Source organism: Aythya marila (assembly GCF_965140915.1).
Source record: "Aythya marila genome assembly, chromosome: 2".
Classification (NCBI taxonomy): domain Eukaryota; kingdom Metazoa; phylum Chordata; class Aves; order Anseriformes; family Anatidae; genus Aythya; species Aythya marila.
In genome coordinates this window covers 104,342,103-104,366,085 of record NC_139043.1, presented here as the reverse complement: position 1 = coordinate 104,366,085, position 23,983 = coordinate 104,342,103, and the positions used below count along the sequence as shown (strand labels likewise).

Here is a 23,983-nt window from a genome sequence, read left to right as displayed (position 1 = left end):
CAAGCGCTTTACAAACAGGATTTAGTTATTCTAATTTGAGGTGTTGAGTGGGATTTTTACAATCTTCCAGTGGCAAGTGCCCGAGCCAGAAACTGAGCCACAGTTTCAAAATCCCCAGAGTGTTGTTCTCCCCACTAAGCTGTATCACCTGTGTGAATAATGCCTATTCACATAGACTTCAGCTAATGGGCTGGATGGGGCAGGTGAGCAAATGAGCTTCTTTTGATTTCATGTCTCTGCTATATTGTCTTCCTGTCATTTTTTTTTCCCAATTTCTCTCTATGTTTGACCTTTGAGATCCAGCCAGGATAACCTTAGAGGAATGTGTGCACCATCTAGTACAGCAACAGCAATTAATGTTTATAACGTCATACTAATAGCTGTGTTCTGGTTTTTCAGGTCACCTACTAGAAATGGAATTCTGAGTATCCTGGTCTCATTTACAAGTCAATGAAATTATTTGTTCCTACAAATACAACTTATTTTAAAATGCAGTTCTGCTACTGGCAGGCTTACACAACCATAAAGCAGCAGCTTGGTTGTCGAGAAACTTCTAGCTTAAGTTGCTTATACATCATATGAATATTTCTAGATTTTGTGTGCATATGAATACTAAATCCAGCAAACCATTTTATGTGCATGTAAATTACTGACAAAAAATATGCATCATCATAATTCAAGATTCTCAACTACTAAACTGTTTTGCAAATGCAAAAGCAGTAGCTTTTCTATTGTCATCTCTTATGGTTGAATTCTGAGTTACAAATTTGCTATCATGCAGATGCTAATTTTGATACTTAAAATATCTGTAGAGTTTCTGTCTTTCTGAATATTTCCTATATGCTAAAATTAAACTATTTTAAAACTTTAATTTGTAAATGAGGACAACCCTGTGGATATTCTGTGACAGAAAACTCTGGCAGCTGTTGATTTTGAGATCTTGCAAGCTCTTGGTGTGTTTTACTATTTGGAGTTTTCTTGCTTCATTTTTAATGCCTAAATTTGTTGAGTGAAAAGCACTATTAATGATGAATACCTGAGCACCTCACAAATTCCATGTAGATTATTTTCCTGATTTTTTTTTTTTTTTACTTTCATAATCATGATAGTGACAGGGGAAAACCTGTAATCAGAAATTTCTGTGCTTGGAAGGAAAATGTACCATTTATAACAGATGTCAGCAATTTATAAATTCAAATTAGAGTAAAGTATAAATAGTGACTGTATAACACTTACTTTTTTATTACCTCATGTATGACCTTTTTCAGAGTAGCAATTATTTTCCATTAGTTCAGTTCAATTGGAAAAAACAATGCTTAATGGACTTTGAATCCTGGGTCACTGGCGATAGTATTAGACAGTTTTCAGATTTATGTAATTGCTGTCATACGCAGCTCCGTAATTTGCCACTCCAGCTTATATCTGGCAGACTTTTGCCAATCACCTCTTCTGTATTTTCCTTGAGCTGTATGTTAAAATTGTGATCTGGGGCTCTTGAGTGGCCTGCGGAGCTGGTGTATGTCTTGACAGTAAAGCAAGCACCCATCTTTGACCCATGAAATGGGCCCAGTCCTGGCCCCTCTCTGTCATTTAAGATCACAGGTACTTCAACAACCTCTCATGACCTCCACTTTCCTGAATATTTGATAGCTGCTTTGTGGTCTTCCATGTCAGTTACGGTTCTGGCATAAATGCAGTCACTCTTTAATCCATTTGACAGGACCGAATTTAGAAGAGGGAAAGGAAGCAGAAGGACATAGCCAAATGCAAAGTGACCTGTAGCGATTAAAGCGGGGAAGGCTGCAGGCAATGCAGGGAAATGTAGTCCTGATAAATGTTTAATCTTTATGACTAGAAAAAGCAAATCAACAACACGGTCACAAGACTGTGTGGAAATAAAGCATGGCTTAACTAACCTATAATACATACTGTGCAAAAGCAAGTTTATCTTTTCTCCTTAATACTGTGCTTGTAGTCCTGTATCTCTGTATCTAAGGCTGATATCTAAGTCCCCAGTATATGCATTTCTGTAAGAATCTTAGGACTCTGTTATACCTTACAAGGAAAATGAGGATTAACTTGAAGCAGTTTACAATTCATTCTTCCCCCTTTTCCCAGCTTTTCTCCTTGATCCTCCAGTGGAAGTCTCTTTCCTTGTTGCAAATGTGTCAGAAGCAAATATGGGCTCATTTCCTCCTTACATTTCATAGTAAACAGCATAAATACACTTCATCAGCAAACATGTTTGCTTGTTTGCTTTTTATGGGGGTTGGTATAACAGAGAAATAGGACTTACACTGACGGTGAATAACATCTTCAACCATCTCAGGAAGATTCAAAGAAATCTGCCAGGAGGGCATTAGAGAGGGAGCAATTTGGGGGAGTCCTTCAAATATTTTTCTAGATAGTGTGATATAGCAGGTAAAAAATAAAAATAAAAAAATGAATGTTTGACCCAACAAAGTCAAAAATAGTCAATAGCAGTCAACTCTTACTGTAGGTACTTTTCAAATACTTTAATATATAAAGGCAATATGCATAGTTATTGAACAAAAAAGATAATGAATTAGAAATTCTTTTCATACTAGGTGGCCTGATACATAAGAAAAACAAAAATAATCATACCTATATAACTGATGTCAGTGCTTACACCGTTCTTAATTAAAACATCCCAGACTTGATGAGTTATCCTCATAACACAGAAATTTGTACTTTGCTTCTTTTGAGAAAGTCTGAATAAGGTACTATTCTCAGATCTGAGCTATCTTGAGACATGAAGAAGAGTTCAAGTTACTAATTATTGGCAGTGTACAAAGACAAAGATGGCATTTTAGATCAGTGAGGGAAAAACCACCTTCCTTTACTTAGTAACTACTGACTCCTCAGGCTTGTGGGAAGCTCCTGGAAAAGTCCTGAGAATTGGCTTAACCTGAGGAACGTTAAATGTTGTATCCAGACTGACTCAAAATTACACGTGAGGTTCTTTTGAGAAAAGGGTCTTGTCACAAATTTAATTGCTGATCTTCATGCGTTTACAGTACTTACCTCTCACTTGATACTGTACCCATGTGTTAATAGTAACCAGCACCTAATTACGCAGTAGGAAGACAGAATATCCTGTTCCATTTTGACACGTATGTAAGTTCAAACTTTATTTTGCCAGTTGATACAAAGAATCTCATTCATTTATCAGGTTTATGCATTTGAGAGTTATTTGTCAAAACTGATCTTGCTCTGCATCACTTGGTTAAGGTTGATTGCACATGTCAGATTAGAAAGAATGGTAAATATTCTTTATAGACGAGTAGCATTGATTGGTGGCATTTTCTCTTCTACATAGATTTATATGACTGTGGAATCCTGTCATCTGGGTTCAATAGAGGCTTGTCCTAAATCCTCAATTTAGCTACCACCACTGTACGTAATGGCTCTGAATTAACGTGATTTGTCAGTAGCAATAGGCCACAGTGATAACCAGAACACACTGCTACATCTTATTCTGACTGATCTATGAAACAGCGTTGCCCATTTATTCTTTTGCACAACATAATCGAGCAGTCTCCAGGATTCTACTTTCATGGCAGGTATTGAGCAGCTAAAACCTTCACTAATTTACACAAAGGTTTATCTTTTCTCCATCTGACTTCTGGGGCAACTCAGGAAGCTGTACCATAAAATGCAATGAGTTCAAACATTGCAATGTGTGGCACAACTGAGCAATCAGGGCATGCATTACCATTACTATTAGTCACAATCACTAGCTGATTAGGGCACTCACTGTGCAAAAATACATGTGTTACTGTATAAAGAGAACAGATTGCCCTACTACAATGGTACAGATCTACTCTAGGCATATCCAGGAAAACAGGCTAGAAGAAAGATTTTTCCCCCACACCGGAACTTCCAAATGTTCATGCTATTCTCCTAGGTTCCCTTTTTTGACCAGAGTGGAGGAATGCATGTTATGTTAATGCCATTTCCCTTTTCTACGGCGTGTTTGTTCATCGTGCGTGGTCAAATTATGTCTGTTGTTCTCATGAATGTGCTTAATGATGCATAAATGTCTTCCTTAATGATGAGCCAGCCACCTGCACCGTCTCTTAGTGTATCTGAAAGTTTCTTTATTGACCCTTCATCACCAGATGGTTTCACATTCAGAGAAGACAACGCTGTTGCTGGGTAACTCTGTGAAGGAGGTATGTCAGGTGGCCACAGGAGCAGCTCCTCAGGCCTTCAACTTCCTCTGTGTTGCCCGTGGCTTCTCAAATGTGAGCAGCATCTGGGCTGTAGGCTGTATAAACTGGTCTAGAAGTCTTCTACCTGTGCCCTATTCTGAAGGGTGCCACAGATATAGAGGTATGTATCTGGCCAAATGGTGAGGGTATGGACCTGCATCTCAGATCAGGTAATAATGACGTCTTCTTCGTCAGCGTAAGATGGACTTGAGATAGTTGGGGACAATAATGACGATGTGAAACAGCCATGTGATCAACTCAGAAAAAAAAGACTGTGATGGATTCAATCAGGAGGGACAATTTACACAACACGGGTCATTTGCCTTTATTACTTCTCAAAGATTATTTTGATCTAGGTACCTACCAAAGGTGTATCTACCACAGGTAGTATCTACCAGAGAGGTCAGTATCTACTATCTACTCTTCCTTTGCCATTTTACTGTAGTCATTCTTCTTAATTTGTTCAGAGAGGTATTTATCAGCTTTTTGTTTCTTGTTGATTCACATGCTCATGGTGGTTCCTGGGGTGAGGTTGGGATACATTGTCATTGCCATACGTGTGAAGTGAAAAGTATATGTCTGCACTCCTTTATTTTTCATTTCTCGGCTAGATGTATGCTTTCTTCATGCAAAAGAAAGAAAACCTTAAGAACACATGCTTGTCTGTCTTTCGAACTCTCTAGAATTAGCTTGTCATGAAATGTAAAACTAATGTGTAGTTGTAAGAACTGCTGCCAGCTTTTTCCTCACTACCGGCTGATGGCTAAGTAGATTTAGAAATGAAAGGGGTTATTATAAAGTGATTACTGAATAGCTAGGTATGTCATTTTAAACAAGCAACTAAAATCTCTGTTGCAGATTCAGAATGTAATCTTGTTTGTATCATTCATAGTTAAAATCTGATTTTGATTGTGAAGGAGTAATCATATAATGTAGGTAATTTGACAAAAATGTATCGAATGATGTTTTTCTTTTATTCCTTATTTAAATATATTAGAATTTAAATGAGTCACTACCTAGAGTGTACCTATAAAATGACAACAACATAAAGAAATATAAGGTTCAATTTGCTTTGGTTCAGATTTAAAATTTACTGTGCAGTGAAAAGTTTGTATCAGCTCTCTCATGTATAGAAACTGATACTTAAAAAAATACTAATCACTTTAAACGTGCGTTATTGATGATTAGACAGGTATTTTGCAACTGTGAATTTCAATCTCAAGACTTATGCCTCAAGGGATATATATAGTCATGAACTGGAGAATAAGAGCTGAAAATGTTAAGGAAACATTCTCACGCAGAATTATAGCACTCATCTGTGTTTCTGTATCCAGCTCTTGTGATAATACATTACTAAAAGCTTAAATCCAATGCTTCATCTGGTTTTAAGCAACAGCTATATTGATTTTTGTAAATGGTGAGCTGATGTCTTGGGTGCTTATCAGAATGTGCTTTCAATGAATCTTCCGAAATTAGCTAAACATCTTGGTTCTGTGCCAAGTATTTGTATATTTTTAGCTTGTTTCAGCTAGAAATATCACAAAAAGAATTCTTCTGGTGATGAGCTGATATTAGTACTTCTGATCCTTCCTGAAAAATGGAGACCTCTACTGTATCTCACATTTTAATTTGAGGAGAAATGGGTGAGAATTCAAGTTGGCTCATTTTAAGAAGCCTGCCTGCTCATTTTACTGCTGTCAGCTATGAGTATGTATTTTAGCATTTTCTGAGCTCCCACATTTTGGAACTAACGAGTTCTGGCCACAAAGCACAGAAGAATTGAGTAGTACTATGTTTTAGTGGGTTAGAAATGGGACTGAGAATTAGGATTCCACTGCTTTTGTTGGCACCTCGTAACCTGCAGCAGACAATTCATTTACTTTGAACTTCAGTTTATTTGTATATAAAATAGGGGAAGTAACATTTCCATATCATACAAATGTGTAAGGTTTAACTACACAATAGTTCTAAAGGATATTTTTATATGTAAAATAAAAAGCATTAGTGGAAGCAGTTCTCACATCTTGCTCCATCCACACTGAAGAACTGTGTTAGAGTCCAGCTCCTGCGTTCTCCCAGATCCTAGGAACTGGTTTACACCTGAGACAGAAAGCTCTCTGGGATGGGGTTGTCCTGAGATGTGTTTTTTATTATAGTCTTGTCCTGTTGACACTTCCTCACCATTGGGACCCTGTGGATGCTGATCAAGATCATAAAGGTGCTGGGGAAAATGTATGCAGGAAGCTTATTCTGTCTCTCAGGGATATTGTCTGGAATAGCTTGGAAGGGTGCAGAAGGGATCCCCACAGGCCACTGCTCAAGTTGAACGTCTTCCTGGTAACTATATGGGACATCTGCTGTTGGGCTTGTCTTCCTTCAGTGGCATTTAGACTGTGGAAGAAATTCACCATAGGATGATATTAAAAAGAAGACATTGCTTCCAGAAGTGGCTCAGAGAAAAACAGGGGTAGTTCAGTATGCAACCATTACTCTCATATATGTGTGTAAGTGTTTATTCCCTCCTTTGGATTGCAGGTGACTATCAGTTCGGTTTTGCAGTCTCATAGCTCTTTCGCTCATTAGCTCTGAAGCTCTGCAGGGCTTGCATCCCAACAGTTTTTAAAATGTCAGGGAGTACTTTAAGAAGACCGATGGAAGAGCTGCTTTTCCGTGGGAGTCATGTATTTTTGCAGAAGGAGGGGCATGCTCTTTTGGAAATGCTATTAGCAAGTAACAGTGAAAGATTGGTAGGAATCTTAAATACTGTAACTTGAAATCTTTCCAGGAGACTCTGGGTATCTTGTGCAGTCATTTCCTTTACCTGAGTAATCTTAGTAACTGCTGCCATTAATTTCCATGACTGCTCCATGAAAGGAAGTAGAGATTGTCAGATGAAACTCACATTTCAAATATTTGTACAAATTTGCATTTATTCTTTGCTTCTTTTAATATTTGTTGCTTGCTGGCACAAATGTCATGTTCTTGGATAAGTAAAATGATCAACCACAAACGTGCCCTTCTTGGAGGTTTGTTTCTGGATCCTCAGTAGCTTTGTGCATACTGGTAGCACAGTCTTGCAATTTAAAATAACTGGACTCAGCAGGACGATAACATCAGCAACATCATATTAGGATTTTGACTTTGCTCATGTTTTTGTGTAAATATATATCTATACATATATTAAAATCTGTGAAATTACACCACCTGAAATCTTGCCCACTGATTCTTTCCTCTCTGCACTCTGCAGTTTTTGGTATATTGGAAGCTAAAAAAACCTGACCTGTTACCAGATTTCATCAATCACGGTATTTTGAGCAAGACGAGGCTTTTTGAATTTCAGTCTGTTGTTGAAGAACTTGTAGAAAAAATAATCGTGACAATAGAAATCAGTCCATCGCAGCTGAATGTGATCTTTCACAAAACTGTCCAACCAAGTTTGTAAACAACCCCACACGCTTTGCAGCCTTACACAGATTGGATATAATCAAATAATCCAAGCAGTTAAAACATTTTACCTAATTCCTTGTTTGCTGTTGACTATAGATACACAAATCTCAAGGTTTTTTTTTTTTTTTTCAAATAGGCAAATGTTGTTAACTTTGATAGCATCTGAGTCATAACACAGGTCTCAATAGATGAAAAGATATTTCATTACCTTGTGGTCTATGCCCCTGAGACATAACGTAACACTGAGACTACTAAGGAGCAGCATCATATCTACTTAGTTGGAATGCTGTAGCATTAGCAGAGAAGTCAAACTTTATAAGGTCTGTGGGTGGAGTTACACCAAGTAAGAAGAAACATGGATGAAATACATTGTGCATAAATACATATAAAGCAAGAGTTGTGATCTCCATTGTTAAAAAATGTTCAAGTGTTTAAAGTCTTAGTTTCTCTGCAGGGAGAAGTGAACTTTCTGTCTCCTCCTCAGCTTTCCTCTTGTTTTTCTCTGGAAGGTACTTCTGATTCAGTAAAATGCTCTGACAGCTTGATCACTTTTACCAGTGCTGGTGAACTCTTAGAGCATGTGTTTGAATTAAAGCATAAGTATTCTTGTTTGGAACAAAGCAATTGTCTCAAATTGTCTGCTGAATCAGAGGTAGTCCTGAGTCAGCAGGCAGAATCAAGTCTAAAGCGTGCTTATGGCCTCCATCACTGCAGTATGCAAGCTCTTTGCTTCACATTAAAGAAATTATATGCGACATTGATACTAGTCTACTGTGAACTCCCATTTATCTCAGAAGGAATTGATGTGAAAAGATGTTAAGGAAATCTGTGACAAAGCCCGGAGATCCTGGATGTCATATCCGTACATTCAATTACCACAATTTAAATCTTGCTTGAAAGCGCTGTGATAGATAACGTCTTATATCTCAGATGATTCTGTTTTCATCGTAAATGTTTGTATTTTCTGATTTTGTTCATTCTTTACTTCTGTGAAAGGATAATAGAGACCAGTCTGGAATTTAAATTGTGAGAGTTATTACAGAGCTAAGCCGCATTAATAATTTGCCTGGACAAGAAGTAAAGTTTTCATTCCTGTTGTTCAGGTGGTCATCTGAACGTGGTTCAGATGGAGCCATCTTAACACAGTGGTTCATCTTCTGAATGGTACCCAACACATGTCAGATCTCTGCTGCTGCTGGGGTACCATGGAGCGGCAGAAACCCCCCACCCACCCCACTCCTGCTTCGACTCCTTTCACCGGGTCTGCGGTGAAAGTCTGTGGTGAGAAGACAAAACTCCCACTCTGCGTTTTTATTCTAACCCCAACTTTTGATGATCAATGGCAGGATGCTAAAAATACACCTAAATGTCTCTCTGTGATTCCGAAATTGAGTTTCTGAAAAAGCATCGTACTTGTAGTAAGAGGTAAAGTGTGAAGTTCCAGAGAAATGAGCTGTGAATTGAAGCTGCAATGGAAATTGATCCTATCTGTCAGTCTCTGCTCCATATTCTGAGGAAAACAGAGCGGAGCAGAGAAGGAGCCAAGATCACCGATTAAATGGGATGCTAAAGTGCCAGGGGCTAGAACTGGGCTTGCAGGTCCCTCAGGTCAGAGCTGCAACTGTCAGACTTCACTGCCTGCTACCTGCTGAAGCTGGCAGAAGGAGAGCAGCACGAAAAAGGCTGCAGGCACCGTCAGGGGATTTAGTAAGAAGTACCTGGCGAGGCTTCAGGCATGACAGGCAGTGCTCTCCTCTGGGAGGACAGCCTCATCTTTTATGAACTGGTAGGCCTTATTTCCCCAATTTGCCTCATGATTTGCAGCAGTGAGGCAGAAGAAAATAGCTGGAATGCTGAAGAAAAACAGAGCATCTGCTCATCTAGAGATAGGCAAAGTGAGGGGAGAGGTCTGGCTGTATAACCCCTCTGCAGGTGGGCTCCCTCGTCCCATCTTCTGTTACAGAGATTGGTATTTTTCATGGCTGTCTTTAGCCATGTTTTTAATCCAAAAAATCTGTTATTAACTTAGCCTCTTTTTCTGGTTGAAAGTAAACATTTTTCCCTTCATCTTGTTCCTCCTTACGGTACGACTGAGCTGATTGTAACCAAAAAGCATTGTGTACTTGGAGAATACAGATCTGAGAACTCAACTACATAGTCAGGTCAGGGTTGATATCCTCAGGTCTGTAATGCAGGCAGGTCTGATAAGTCAAGTAAGCGCAGCACTGGAAACAAAAATAAAATGACACAAATGAAGTAGCGGTAATTCAGAAATGTGGGCTTATTTGATTAAAAGAAATAATAAAGCATAGTCTATTGGACTAACCAGGTCCTTTCTGAGACTTTAAAAATGGGGTCAAAGAAACCAAGTGGGTGAATACTTGGGATTGCAGCCCGGTATCTTCAGGGGCTGCTTCAGGGGCAGACCTCTTTGGAATATTCACCCTCACTTTCTCAGTGGGAATCTGATGTAATCCAGCAGTTATCCCACCTGGTGCATATGAGATCTTGCTTTATTTTTCCTTAAATATTTTCTGTGCTCTGTCCCAGTCCTTTTTTTCCTGCCTCTCCCTTTCTCCTTTCCATCTAAGTGCTGGCATTGACAGGTTCACACCATGCTTGTCCCACAGAGGGATGCCCTCTCAGTTGCATCACCTCTGAATGAATGGTGAGAGGAACAGACACAAACCGTGAAGCTATCTGATATTCCAGATTACAGAATGAAGTCAGGAACCAAAGCACGCGGAGTATTTGGCGTGTCTGATAAGCTTTATCCTGTGAATATCAACGAAAACTGTACAGTTTCCAGCTTTTCCAGTCCAATCTCTTATTCCCTTGTCTCTTTTATTGAAGGAAGAAAGTATATGTCATTCTCATAGCAATGGCTTCAAGATTTAACTAGAGGGCTAACTTGTACTTTTTACTGAGATAACGGGACATAAGAATATCTTCCTCCTGGGCAGAAATCTTGGATAGGTTTTTTTCTTTTTTTTCTTTTTTTTGGAAAAGCCACTTGATTTCAACTTTAAAATGCTATGAATTAGTTTTATCTCTCTAATAAAAAAGATTTCTCAGCTCTCCTGTGAATTTTCTGATGTGCCTACTGTGAAACTAAACAGGCTGGCTGATCCACATTCTTGCAGCTATGATCTTTGTTCAACTGCTTAATGTTGTGTGTCAGGGTCACCTTAATTTTGTTGATTTTCTGGTCCTATTTAGCCCATCCAGCTAGCAAGACAGTTCCACAATACCAATCAGATGCCCTTTGCTATTCGTAGTCTCACCTGAATAAAGCAAAGCTGGTGTGAATCCAGAAAAGTAACATTCCTTTTTCATGAGATTTATGTCTCAATTACACAGAACTAAATGCTTAAGAAATATAGGAAACTCTCAGGGTTTGCCAGTCTTCAAGTCTTCCTTAGTCTTAACTGTTGTAGCAATAGAAAATATCCCGAACATCAGGTTTCTTTGCTGGGGTGTCTGAGTTTGGAAGCAGATAAATGGCTCTGTACCAATTCATCCTTTTTGAGGAAATTTTTACCAGTATTGTCACCAGAAAGGAGACTAGGATTAGATCTATTACTGAATTTGTTTTACTTTGCCATTTTGTCACCAACTGGGAAATATTCTACACTGGTGATCAACACATTTGGGTAGTGGCAATTAATATAAAAAAAAAAAAAACAAAACACAGAGGATTTGAAAGGGAAAAATACCCTGCTTTGTAGATATATAGAGAACAAGCAATTTCTTAACACCTTTTCTTCAAGGAGCTAAGATGAATAACATCTTTGAACAAATATTTTAAGCATGCAGGGATTTTATTAAAAGGAAAAAGATGAAATCCTGTATAAATTGTTTAGAACATTCCAAGTGAAGACATGTTGATTAATAAACATAAAAGAGGGAAGATGCATATTAATTTGTTTACGTATAAGAGGCTTCTAGCTCATTAAAAGTCTTCTAAGCGTTTAACTAGTGAAGCAGTGGATAAAACGAGACGTTGTCTTTAATCTTGTTGAGGGCTCCAATATTAAAAAAAAAAAAAAAAAAAAAAAGCATTATTGCTAAATATCTATAATAGCTCTACTAATAACAGTGTTTTGAAAATCTGAGGTGTATGCCAACTCAGTGGTTGTGCTGTAATGTGGTGGAAATTTGGGGTCAATTTTGTAACTCAGTTGCTGAAACCAGTAGGAATGGAGAAACTTTAACAACTTCCTCAGCAATCTTTGGATAATTAAATTATTGAAAAAAAATCTTGTTTATAGACAGCTGTAAGTTCCTGGATATGATTTTGTTAGATGTGATTTGTGGCTGTGTGCTTGCTAGGAGATCTCCAGGAAAGTTCAGGTGCAGTAAGGTATTAGCTGACATGTCTTCTGCCATGTCTTCTTTATTTCAATTCTCTATTAAACCACTACAATGAACTGGGGTATTTACACTGCTTTAAATGTTGTTAAAACTAAAATAAAGAAGCTAGTAACGACTAATATTTATGGGAGCAGAACCCTGTGGACCATTTTAAAGGAATTGGAATATTAACTTAATGTCCTGACCAAATTGAGATTGAGTAATTGCATTCAGTCTAGCTTAAAAACAAATGAGTAAGAAATAGCTGAAGAACCAGCTAACACTTTTCTTTGTATAAGCAGTCCTGGGAGAAAATCAGCATATATTTGCAAGTTTTCCCTAAAATTACCTTTTTATTTTTAGACACTTCTTTTGCTCTGAGCAAAATGAAGGGTTTTGCTCTAAAAGTTTTTACACATTAATTTGTAAACAAAATTGCACTTTTTTTTGCAAGCAACAGATAGGTAAAAATAAAATAAAATAAAATAATAAAAAAAAAAAGTAAGCATCATTTAAACTACAGTATGAATTTAAAAAGTATAAAAAGTTTCTGGTTCTTTGTTTGCTCTTAATTTTTCACCACAGACACTTTCTCTCCTTTCCTCAGTGTTTTTTTTTCTGATTTTTCATTAGACTTATACTTTTATTGTCATTTTCACTGCGAGAGATAAAGTGCTGAATTTCTGTTTCTACTTACACGTCATATTTATAGAACTGTATAACTTCTTATTGCTCTTACTGTTATAATATGCATCAATAATCATACCAGAGTTATGTTGGTAATTTTTCAGATCCGATGCGTGGGCCACGGAAACTAGAAGTTGTGGAGATCAAATCTAGGCAAATCACCATTTGCTGGGAACCCTTTGGATATAACGTCACACGTTGCCATCGATACAACCTCACAGTCCACTACCGTTACCAGGCTGGAGGACAAGAGCAAGTGAGAGAAGAAGTAAGCTGGGATACAGAAAGCTCACATCCGCAGCACACAATTACTAATCTATCACCGTACACAAATGTCAGCATCAAATTAGTACTAATGAATCCCGAAGGACGAAAAGAAAGCCAAGAACTTGTAGTACAAACTGATGAAGATGGTGAGTTTCTGTATTTACGTATACATTGTACATGTATCCTAAGTGACATTCAGCATGTTTTTCTGTGTGTTCTGCTTTCACCATCTGTAAAAAAAAATTCACCAACTTCAGCACTTTTAGGGCAGTAAAGGGACCGTTAAGTATCAAGTATTATAATTATCTTTTACATAAACTATAATATATATAATTTAATCATTTCTTCAGCAAACTTATAAGCTCTGCTGAACTGTGGTCTGCCTCTTAAAAGTTCCAGTTTCAGTTTGAAAAAACTTCAGGTGATGGTCACAGTATCCTCGTGTAAGATTTTCTCCTGAGTGATATGCTCAACATTAAATACTTGTTCCTGAGTTGCAGTTTCAATTTCTCTAGCTTTGGGTGTCCATCCACTGGATGCTGTTAGTTGCTTATCCAGACAATGTCTTTTGTATGCATACATTCAAGTATGTAGATACTCTGTCTCCTCTTGTAATTTGAAGCTAAAATGAGGTTTTCAGGTCTCTTTTTCTTTTCAGAAATAACGTAAATTGTCAGTCTCTCTTTTTTTTCTGAAATGCGCACAGCAGAATTGACTAGTGTATCTCAGTAATGCTGCATGAAAGATGATAGTATACTTCTGAATCCTATGTGATATTATTGTGTCTATCCACACAGGCAATTTACTGCAGCATTGTTAGCTGCAACACCAAAATTCCTTGTTGAATTGGTCATGTGTCAGGAATCAGTACCACCTTTTCAGAACACTTGGCCACTTGGCACTAATGTATAGCCCCTTGGTGCCCGTTAGAAATGTGCCTTAGGCTTTTTGACCATGCTTTTATGCACCTTCAATTCTCTACTGTTTGAAAAAACCTTATCAAATGTCTGGGACTGCTTTATATAGCAGATCCTTTTATGGATCCTTTCTCCTCCCATTTTTATCATCTACAGTCTGAACAGGGGTGGCTTTGTATTTTCTTCCAGATCAATGATAGACTTACTGAAAACATTCTGGAAAGATTTCTAGAAAAAAATCTTAAGCAGTGATGAGTTCCCCTTCTAATAAATACTTGAAGACTGTCATTTAAACCTATTAAATCATTTAATATATGCTGTAATGTTTTGTGTATTACTAATTTCTAATCAAAATATATGAGGGAATAAATTATACAATTTATGAATGTATAGTTGCTAATGCAACAGATTTGACCAAGCATAGCTAACATAAAAATTGTTTAATTGGAATTAATTTTTCTGTCATCCTCTAGTTTTGACTCAGTTCATTTGTAGAATGACAAAGTTAAAGATCTTACTGATATCTGTACCATTTATGTATTTTCTTTAAAATTTTATGTAGTATTTACTGATTCCTGGCCCTCTGGAACTTTACAGTATTCCAAGTTCCATATATGTATATGGAACATATTCATATATATGAATACCTGGGACAGTATTTTAATATTCTTTCCATAATATAAAACAGTTTTGAAATACTAAGCCTGAAAACCTATGATTCCGTTACTGTGATATTTTTGCAAGTACTAAAAAACTACCAGCTTTGTTGCATACTGTACATTTTTAGTACGGCACATAAATCTGAGTGTAGCGCAACAACAGGATGTGACCATAAGATCATTATAATTTTTCAAATCACATGATCATGTAGGTTGCAAGGGCCATATCCAGTTGTGTTTTGAGTATCTCCAGGGATGAATATCCTGCATCTAGGCAACCTCTTCCACTATTTGACCTCCTTCATGGCACTACTGCTTAGAGTTTATGGCATTCAGATAATTTTAGGAAGTTATGACAGTGTTTTGCTATTCTTCTAACTTATTCACACTATATTAAATTCCTTTAATTTGCACTTAACCCTATGCTTCCAAATGAGTTTGCTGGTTCTCTCCTACATGGAAGCAAGGCTTACTGCGTAGACTTAAGGTTGCTCTAAAGGCATGGTTCTACTGACCCAGTTAGAACTGGTAAGCAAATTCAGAAGCTATCGCTGTGTCCTTGGAACTTTCCCTAGGCAGAGGATTTCCTATAAGGGACTCCGCAGAGCGATACAGAGATGTGCTTTTGAAGTCTCAAACCATTTCAACTCCCAGACAAGCAGCATAGAGGAATAGGAGGAGAACTGTGCTCTACCAGGCCTAGTAACAGGAAGGAGTCGCCAAGTGTCTTGCTTATAGGTCTTCCTATTCTTTAGCTATATGGGTAAATCTCATAAAGGGGTCTGAGAAATTATAACAGCTGTTGCAGCAACTAGTTTCCAACTAGATTTTCACATGCACTTGATGTAAGTGCTAACCCATTAATGCCTTATGCTTTGTAACAGTCCTATGTGCATTCTTCAAGATTTTCTTTTTACTTCTAATGTCCCTAACTGTTCAGAGTTCATTCTCATAAATTAAGAATCTTTAAGAAAGATAAATAATGTCAGGTTTTCAGTTTGGCTGCATCACCATTACTGTATGTTCACCCTGTTGTAGGGCATCAGGCCTACAGTCAATGAGCATCACCATTGCAAAATGTGACTTGCCTTCCCAATCTAGCCATTCTAGTTCAGTAAGAAAATAATACCTTGTTACTTCAATGTTTGTCCATTTTCAGACATGACTGTTTAATATCTTCCAGTATAGAACAGTAACACTATTGGTAAGTGGGTATTACAAGTAGATTTTACTTACAAGAATTTATCCTTGAGACATTACCTAATTCCTTATAAAAAGTTGATCGTCCTTTTCTTTCATCAGTATTGTTTTACTGGAAAAACACAAGCCTTACTAGTTCCTTTTTATACTGAAGGTGACAAAGTTTCCTTAATGGCACTATCTTGTAAAAGAAATCATCCTCATTGCTAAGCTACCCTGGTCTTTGCTTCAGTCTTGGGGGAATAATAATAATAGTGAGTTCAGTTGTATGCAGTTGAGATGTTTAATTTAGAGAGATGGAGAAGAGGAGGTTTTATATATATATAAAACCTTATATATATATATATATGTTTATATATATATATAAAACCTTTATATATATATAAAACATATACATAAGTATGTATATGTATATATGTGTGTGTGTGTATATATAAATATATATATGAGATCTGTTTAACAAATTCCATGGAATATGAACTGTACCTCAACAGTGGATTGAGACATGATGGATGTACTGCTTTTATGCCTTGACATCACAAATACTACATTGTGTCTTCCTCTGAAATGTTTCTCAAAATAGCATTTTTTCCTTTTTTTTTATACATTAGTCCCAAGTGCTGTACCACTTGAATCCATTCAAGGGAGTACCTTCGAGGAGAAGATTTTTCTTCAGTGGAGAGAGCCAGCACAAACATATGGTGTGATTACTTTGTATGAGGTATCAAGCATTTTGTCATATTTTCACTTTCATGTATTGTATTGGTTTTTAGAAGTGCATAATTAATAATAAATTTAAAAAGATATATTTTTCCTAATTTCTGTAAATAGTCTTTTTGAATGTAGTAGCACTTACAAAGTAATAAAATCAGATGTGTAATCTAGGTGTGAATTACTGAAAGTCCCAAAAAGGTTCTGGGTTATCAGCTTTAAGAAAACTGCTAAATTTAGAATGATATGATACAGCATTCTGTCTAATAGTGTGGAACAAATATTTAAAACACTGAAAGGCAGATCTTACTGGTTGTTTTAAAAAAAGAGGAGACATAACAGTGGTGACAGTCAACATCACATTTAGGTGAGACTCATCACAGGAAGCCTATTGTAATAGCAACAAGCAGGCATAAATAATTTTTTTTTTTTAAATACAGCATTTTTTAATGCAAATTCAACAAAATTACATGTTGTTAGATGTCTAAAAATCGTTGCTTTTCCTTGTATGGAACCTCTGCCTGAATACCTTTTAGAAAAATTGACAAAAGACTGCACAGATTAAGCTGTCAGACAGTAATAACTGTTAAGCCTCTTACCTGACCTTACTACAAAATTGGTATTGGAATGCTTTGTTTAAAACAAAAACAAAAACAAAAACAGAACAACACCTAAATAAGGTATGGTGTAAGAGAAAAGTTAAATTGAATGCTAACCTATTGATACTGTTTTGAAAACTGTTTTATTGTAAGAATATAAAATGTTATAAAAAAGTATGGATTGATTTTTGATAAGGCTAACTACTTTCCAGCTAGTTCAACAGTTGCCTGTTTTGAAGGATCAGGGTGTTTTAGTTAATATATTAATGTTTTTATTGATGTTAGCCTTAACGTACATAGAAACACAGTGTCAAATCATCTTTCTGCTTATAAACGTGTGCATGTCGTTGCAGTGCTGAAAAGTATATGCAGTGTATACATGCAGCTCATTCTTAAATATGTGTGTATAACTTCATCAGCCGTAATGGGAGTTGCACAGGGATATTAAAGTGGGAAAAAATACCTTGGCCACACTTTCTAAGGTATTCAGGACAGCAAGTCCTTGAATATCAAAAGAATGTATCATTCCAACGGTGAAGAGAATATTGAAAAATATAAAATAAAATAAAACAAAATAAAATAAAATAATAATAAAATATAATACTGATATCTCCTTTTGATATTTATCTAGCACTTCTCAATGAAGAGGTGAAGGAAGCAAAGCAATCATTTAAAGCATAAACCTGGCTTCATTAATTTTTAAGTGACAGATACTAACAGTCTGATGCAACCAAGCTGTTTCATGTTCTGAAGATGCCAGCTCAGTCCAGTCAGGTGGCTGAACATGAGCAGATCCCTAGTCACTGAAGACTTGTTCGTCAATACTTTTTCTCCCTCATCTTTTGCTTAAAAGCTTAGAGTGTACCACAAAGTTTTCATAAATATGGCTGGCAAGCTGCCTCAAAGCCAACAAATACACACAATGAATCACAAGGGCATTTTACCTATTGGAAGTGTATACTCCAGGTGAAATATGAAAGTATACTTCAGGTATATTTTAGGTAACTGAACTGGCTCACAAGGCGAGATCCAGACAAGTTGGATGAGGTTTAGGTAGCTGTGTTTTATCAGTTAGTGTAGACTATCCATTTAAATCTCAGTAGGCCCCTCTTTGGCTGATCTTGGAGCTGTCAAGGTAATGCATCCAGCACAGCTCCATATCGCCCTGGCTTGACAAGGAGGGTGTCTAGCTCCTGCCTATGCCTTACAGCAAGCCAGAGCTTAAGCAAATAGTCATCTGAGCCCTCGTTGTGAGCACATCAGCAGTTTTGATGTAAAAAGTGTAGCTCACTGGGTGTGACAGAACTGCAAGTATGTAAGCCTGAGTCCAACCTAGGAGCAAGGCTGCCCTTTCCCAGGCAACCTCTTCAGCTGGTGGACATTTTTTAAAGGGTCAGCCCTAGGACTGCAGCAGCAGACACTTTATTTCAAAAGAGGTGTCTTATTTCCCACAGAGGAGGCTCAATCACACCTTTCTGTCTAGCATTTCTTAAGAACCTAACTTTCTGTGGTATTAAAAATCTCATTACTTAATCTGTTTTCTGCGCCCAGGCATATGTTTTTAGTGCCTGAAGTATATCTGGTGGGGAAAAACTTTTAAAGTATCAAGCATTAAAGTACTTATTGCTATTGTAAAATCAAGAGCAATTCCAATTACCAATTTTACCAATATTTATATGGAAAAAAAAAAAAGGTTTTAGATGGAGAAATAACATAAAGCCTTTATCACCAATAAAAGTACACAGTTGTAGGAATAAAGGGATTTTTGTGCAAGATTGAATCCAAATTTGATAAAAATAGTCAACATTATATACTCAAAAATAGTGAGAAAATTATTCTTCTTCCCATTTTTCATCACTGCAGTGCTGAACTGGCATTAGCAATGGTAGCATTAAGAAATTACGTTTTTGTTACTTTTTTCAAAAAATAAAATAAAATAAAGGTAGGAATAGTCTTATAAGTAGGAGTAAAATAAAGAAACAGTGCAAGTTCATTTTAACCAGGCAAAACACTTCTTTTGTTCTGCATAGCCCCTGGGAGAACATATTTCTCTAGGGGACACCAGCCACTTAGCTATCTAGTAATTAAGCACTGTACAAAAATGTATAAGAATCTAAGGTAAGAATCTAAAAGACGTTTAGATGTAGAGCTCAGTGATATGATTTAGTGGAGGACTTGCTAGCGTTAGGTCAGAGGTTGGACTCGGTGATCTTGGAGGTCTCTTCCAACCTAGATGATTCTGTGATTCTGTAAGCTAAGCCTCTGACATCCAGGTTTCACTTTAAATAAATCTCACATGAGATAATAAAAAATCCAGTTAAGAATTATCAAAACATAGAACACAGAGTTAAATGGAGCTGCAAGAGTTCATTTAGTTCACATATCTGCTCCAAAACAGGATCAAGTTTATACAAAACGTGGCTGCCATGTAGTTGTCTAACCAGCCTTTTAATATCTTCAAAAGCTATATGGCCCACTCTCCCTCAAGCAGACAGAACAACTTTTACCATCAGAAAAGGGGATTCTATTAGGAAATGTGTATTTGGGGGGTGGGCAGGAGGGAAGAGGCAAATTGGGCAAATTAATTTCATTTTGATAAAAATTAATTTATTTGGTAGTTTCATCTATTTTTTCTTAGAATTGGGAGGGTTGGTTGAGTGTTTTTCAACATAATTTCAGTTCAGTTTATGGATGAAGAATTGCAGAAGATCTGCCTATGTCAAGCAAAAAAATGTCAGAGTTTATCCAGATGGCATCAAAGGGCTTTATTACTTATTTTCAGTACTTCATTGTTGTTATATTTAGTGTCTCATTTAGGAACCAATTTTCATTGTCAGAGTTTTTAGGAAACTGCAGCTGTTAAAGGTGTATAATGCCAACACTTGCATGCTTCTAAGTTTTGTTTTGTGTATCTTCTTAATTAGAATGATATAGTATATAGCAAAAAGAATGTCAATTATCACTTTAAATAATAATGATGTTGAATTTATACATATTCACATGCAAATGAAACTTTATAAGTAAAAAGGAGGGATGAATCATTTTTAATTTTTTAATGGATTTTTTATTTCTAAGTTCTCATTACAGTGCATGGAAATTAGTAATTAATATAAAAATCTGGATCAAGTTTTGCTGTGAACTTATATTAACATTTCTAATGAAAACTAAAAATACTGTTTGAATCAAAGAAGGAACCGAGGATACAGTATACATTTTGCATATATTAACATTTTATCTCCCATTTCCTCCAAAGGAGAATCTGACCTAGGTACAAGATAATGACCTGAAAATTTCCAAATTAGCAATTACAATATCTAAGCTTTAGACTAAAATATAAGCTCTACCCACTTCCTGAAAATTTTGCCTTAAGCTACCCTTATCATCTTCTAAGGATAATCTTATTTAGAGCAAAGTGCAATTACAGTCAAGTCAGCTAGAACCGGAGGCCACCCCTTTTGTTATTTGTTTATGCGTTTCTACTGGTTTTTGGTTTTTGGTTTTGTTGTTGTTGCTGATCAAAACCAACAGTAAGATGAATTCAAAAAATGACATTGTTAAAGCCAGCATCTTGAAGGAATTAATGTAAGCCTGAACCCATCCTTTAGAGTTGTAATCTAGCTGCCTCTAAGTCTCTGTATCTATAAAAGTAATAACTCGTACCAGTTACGGCTGAGTTTCCGTGTTCCTTCATGGGATTCAGGATTTGAAGAGTATAAGAGAGTAAGATAGCTTATCATAAAATGTCTGACAGCGCATACATCAGAAGGGTTTACTGGATAAAGATGCAATCTTTGTCCATCTGCTCAAGACAGTTTATAACTTTCTTATTCTTTTGCAGATCACCTACAAAGCAGTCAGTTCCTTTGACCCAGAAATAGATCTATCCAATCAAAGTGGACGAGTCTCAAAGCTAGGAAATGAAACACACTACCTCTTTTTTGGACTGTATCCTGGCACTACCTACTCTTTTACCATCAGAGCCAGCACAGCTAAAGGTTTTGGACCTCCAATCACAAATCAATTCACCACAAAAATATCAGGTATTTGTTTAAAGAGTATTATTGTTTGCTTACAATATAATGACACGGGTAATTCTTTCATTGCTTATTTCTTCTTCAGGATTTTACAAGCAGCAAATTGAAAAAACAGTAAAATAAGTGTTTATCCTTGAAGATGCAAAAGTAACACACCTGAAAAACTTCCAAGTGCTTAAATATCTGCTAGTACTTTGAAATTCCTATTCACAGCTGTAACTTACCACCCAAGATACCCTATGAATTATGTGCCTACAGTCAGTGCCAGTTCCTATTGCAACGTTTAGCGTAGGGTTTTTTGGGGACATGAGGATGAGGGTTCCATTCAGAGCTTATTCAGCCTTGACACGATTCTAAATTAGCACAGTAACAGTGCTGGAAAATCTCTTTAATGAGCCATGAACAATTGAGAGTAGAACAGAAATACTGTATGGCTAACGCTCTCTTAGAAAGTGCAGCTGACTGCCAGCCAGCATACGTCCTAGCAGGCGTGTGGACTGAAGTGGATATGAAACTGTATTAGACAAGAACATCAGGAGTAGTGGTTTTCAGACACGAGCAGCATGACTCTGTCACTTCTGCAGATCCATGAACAATATTTTAAAGCCCTCCCAGAGGCAGAGGAACACTTTATTTCTCTAGCTGATGGGTTGCAATACCATTACATACTCTAAAATGCTTATGTAATTGATGACAAAATGTTTTGCAAAGTTACAGTTGAAATCCCTTTCCTCTTAACTTCTCTACAGTCTTCTTGGGAATTAAACTGACAGTTGAACTATGGCTCTTTGGTAATGTTTAAAGAAAATTGCCTGATCTATTTGTGGTCAAATTTGCTTTTCAGAAAGGATAAGGGAAAGCATTTGGATACAAAATCTTCTTTCTTTTTACTCTCTTTCTGTATACTTTTCCCAATCAGTCGTTTTCTGTCCTCATTGGAATTAAAAATAACTGTTAATCGGGGCAATTACTTTTTATTATAGGAAAGGACAGTTAATGTCAGGTGGGAATTATTGACTGTAGACTGTAGAGAAAAAAAGAAAAGATAGCAGGTGATAGTTTTCAAATTAGAAAATTATTCTTAGAAGAGTGCATAAACACTGGTTAGTAAAGATGGGGCTCATTCTCCATCACTTTTCTCACACTGAGCAAAACCATTTTCTGTCAGAAAGTAAATTCTGACATAAGAAGACTTGATATGAGTTAGGATGGCAGAATCAGGCCTTATTAGAATGAGGACAGGGGGAGTGTGATGAGGATAGAGGAGAGTCTGGGCATTTGGGAGCAGTGCTGTGGTTTAAATTGTCGTTCTTTTCTAAATTTGGTTTGTCCCCAACTGAAACTCATTAGTGTGAATGGACATGCTTGAAATGAGACAAACCTCCAAGCAACCATCTGGTGAGGTTCTGCAAGCTGTTTTGCCTGCACCCCACTCTCTCATTACTTCATGTTAGTTACTGTGCTAACAGGGATGCTTAAGACTTGTCCTTGGGTAGTTAAGGCCAGTCTCTTGATGAATTTTAAATAGAAGCAGAATACATGCATTTCTTAGTATCCTTGAAAAATCACAACTGAAATTTTAGCTGTTGAGTATGGTGTCCTTTTTGCAGTGCTATAGGCCTGTATTGTCATTGTCTCACCTATGAGGCTTTGAGGCTCTGGATGTGGCCTCTGTTCTCCGTTTTGAAGAGATGTGAAATGAAAATGCTGAACATTTATGGATAAAAAGTTTCACAGAACCTTTTTAGAACATATGAGGAGGCAACAGTACATTCTGACCAATTTCTAAATTGAGTCATTGCAACTTGAGTCATTTTAATTTGTCTGGCTCTAGACTGCATTTTCCTAGTCTTAATTTCCTGTCTTAAGTTGATGAGTAGTACTATTCTGTACTGTAAATAGTTGCCATGTTTCATTCTACAGTTGTGTGATTGGCATTGATGGATGAAATGATCTCTATGTAAATAAGCATTACTAAAAGCAGAGCTAGTAGCCATGCCTTCTATCAAAATTGATGGGCACTGTATTGGAAGACACTGTTTTCTGTTGCATATAACTTCATGAAAAGACAGGCTGAATTTTTTTTATGCTGCTTTTCTCACCCAGAAGAATTTCATCCATTTCAGGAACATGGCTGACATACTGAAAAGTTATTGTGACCAACACATTACTGAAGTGTTTTCAAACAGGGGTTTGAATATTTAGCGAGAAGACAGACATTAATCTGAGCCATCACTCTGAAAATCTTTCCAGATTTGAGCAAACTATAAATGTTACAATTTGCACACAAACTGTGGAAACTTGACAGAGCTGAGCAGCTTGAGATGCCATCCTCACTAAATAGATTCAGGCTCTCTGAGCTTAAAGAGTCTTGCCTGTGCGTGCATCAACTCAGTGTGGCCCACCACAGATACATAGCCTCTAAAATCTTTACCTTTTACCGGGTCTGACATTTCTGCTGCTGAAGACCAGGGTGAGCAGTTGCAAAAAAAATGCAAACAGGAAGAATATCTCCTTCTTTCTCTATTAATAAGCCCCTTCTTCATTTGTGCACAATGTGGAAGAGGAAGAATACTAACCTAGACAGAAAAAAGGAAAAGAATAGATGTTGCCCAAGTATCCGTGGAGGGAAGAAGTAGCCAAGAGTCAAAGGTGGGACTCATACAACCACAGCTCATAGCCTAGGCTGATGAATATCAATGAAAAACAATGACGATGTTAGTGGTTTCACAGCAGACTGAAGAGCTGTGGACAAAAACATTCATGCAATCCTTACGTAGATGTATAGGGAAATAAGGATAAAGGCAAGAGAAGTTTATATACATCTTTCAAGTAGGTGCAGGTAATAGTGGGGAGGTGCAAAGGATGGGAATA

The 23,983-nt window shown here is 36.9% G+C and overlaps 1 protein-coding gene across 5 annotated transcripts in view; it reads left to right on the top strand.

The window, feature by feature from the left end:
- The window catches only part of PTPRM (protein tyrosine phosphatase receptor type M), a 462,170-nt gene that overhangs the window by 230,371 nt on the left and 207,816 nt on the right, over positions 1-23,983 (top strand). For all 5 annotated transcript variants that reach the window (XM_082753666.1, XM_082753665.1, XM_082753667.1 and 2 more), the window contains exons 8-10: positions 12,827-13,135; positions 16,377-16,486; positions 20,914-21,115. In XM_082753666.1, coding sequence (XP_082609792.1) covers positions 12,827-13,135; positions 16,377-16,486; positions 20,914-21,115 — 621 coding nt within the window. The remainder of the gene's footprint in view (positions 1-12,826; positions 13,136-16,376; positions 16,487-20,913; positions 21,116-23,983) is intronic.